The sequence below is a fragment of the Pteropus vampyrus genome, unplaced genomic scaffold (genome assembly GCF_000151845.1).
Source record: "Pteropus vampyrus isolate Shadow unplaced genomic scaffold, Pvam_2.0 Scaffold212, whole genome shotgun sequence".
Taxonomy (NCBI): Eukaryota; Metazoa; Chordata; class Mammalia; order Chiroptera; family Pteropodidae; genus Pteropus; species Pteropus vampyrus.
The window spans coordinates 404579-406087 of record NW_011888993.1 but is presented as its reverse complement, the minus strand read 5'-3'; the positions used below and the strand labels follow the sequence as shown (position 1 = coordinate 406087).

Genomic DNA, 1509 nt, shown 5'->3' with positions numbered 1-1509 from the left:
AGAGAACAGGGGGCGCCCACAGCAGCGGAGACCAGGAAACCCTTCCCAGTCCCCGGGGGAGGCGGGGCGGATCTAGCCCACTTTCCGCGTACCCGGTGGGGTCTGGCTGGTCCCCTTGTCCCCAGGCTGAAGGAGCTGTAGTGTGGAGGCCCGCGAGGACGGCGCCGTCGGCCCCTCGCTGCGGGCTGAGTGGCGTCCCCTCTGGTCCCCTCCCAGATGCTGTTGCTGGTGAGGCGGGTGCTCCGACACCTGCCCCTGAGCCATGGGTCCCACCAAGTTCATCCCCCAAAAAGCCAGCACCGCACCTGGTAAGCGCTTCCTTGCACGACAGTGGGCGGTGGGGCGAGGCCCTCATTCAGGGCAAAGGGCCCAGGTGGGCGGGGTAAATCTATGCTGATCCAGTCACCCCCCACTGTCCCTCGTGCAGCCGAAGCCCGTGGCCTGGGCGCCCCCATCGGTTCCCCCTGCGCCCCAGGCGGAGGCAGAGGAGAGGCCTGAGGTGCCCGCAGCGGCTGCACGGAAGGACGAAGGGGAGCCTGGGGAGGCCGCCGGGGAGAAGCGCGCACCCCTGGCCCACGGGGGCCCCAAGGAGAGGCCGCGGAAAGAGAGTCCGCGGAAGGAGAAGTCCCGAAAGGAGGAGAGACCGCGGAAGGAGGAGAAACCGCGGAGGGCGGAGAAGCCACGGGCTGCCAGGGAGCCCCCGGGAGCCCTCCCCCGGCGCTGGGAGGCCCGCGAAGGAGGCCGTCGGCCCTGGGTGCAGGAGTCCCGAGACCCTGAGCACAGGAAAAGGCCGGCCTGGGCCTCTTTGCGGCGCCCCAACGAGGAAGACCGGCCTCCGGGCCGCCAGAAGCACCGCGCCGGCAAGGGGCGGGACTGAGCCGGCCGCCCCCGGCGGTCCCCGGTTCCAGCAAAATAAAGGGAGTGCTGCGGCCCTCGCATCGCCGGCTCCTTTGCGCCTCGACCCGGAACCTGCCCGGAGCCTGAATGACAGGCTTGGAAGCTCCAGACGGGGCTGGGGTGGCGGAGGGCGGGAGGCAGTGGGTGCCAACGGGGATGACGGAGCCCTGCCGCCAGAGGAGAGCCGGAGGAAGGTGGCCCCTGCCTGCCCCCAAACACGCGCGGACACGCCCAGCCGAGTGCTTGTGGTCTTTATTGGGGTCCGAATAAATATGGGCAGGGGAGCCACTCGCGGGGTCACCGGCAGCCACACTCGGTGGCCACCATGTTGGGCACGTGGTGCGCGCTGATGCGCTCCTCCGACAGGCTGATGAGCAGCTTGCCGGCGTAGGCCGTGGGCACGCAGCAGGGCGGGCGCGCCAGGGCGGCCCCGCGGGCCTGCATCTTGAGCAGCAGCACCACGTGGTTGCCATAGCGCGGGTTGCGGTCGGACTGCGGCCAGCCGCACTCGCCCTGGCAGTTGTTGGCCTGGTACGACTCGGGGATGAGCACCGAGCGCTCGGCGCGCAGATCAACGCTCAGCTCGTGCAGCGCGCAAGGCCCTTTGGTGGC

General features: G+C 70.4%; 2 protein-coding genes across 2 annotated transcripts in view; one reads left to right on the top strand and one right to left on the bottom strand.

Moving 5' to 3' along the window:
• The window catches only part of JSRP1 (junctional sarcoplasmic reticulum protein 1), a 2757-nt gene extending 1880 nt beyond the window's left edge, over positions 1–877 (top strand). The window contains exons 2-3 of the mRNA XM_023538110.1: positions 10–308; positions 428–877. Of these exons, the coding sequence (XP_023393878.1) occupies positions 10–308; positions 428–877 (749 nt within the window). The remainder of the gene's footprint in view (positions 1–9; positions 309–427) is intronic.
• Positions 878–1142: 265 nt separating this feature from the next.
• The window catches only part of AMH (anti-Mullerian hormone), a 3579-nt gene continuing 3212 nt past the window's right edge, over positions 1143–1509 (bottom strand). The window contains exon 6 of the mRNA XM_023538109.1: positions 1143–1499. Coding sequence (XP_023393877.1) covers positions 1195–1499 — 305 coding nt within the window. The 3' untranslated portion in view covers positions 1143–1194. The remainder of the gene's footprint in view (positions 1500–1509) is intronic.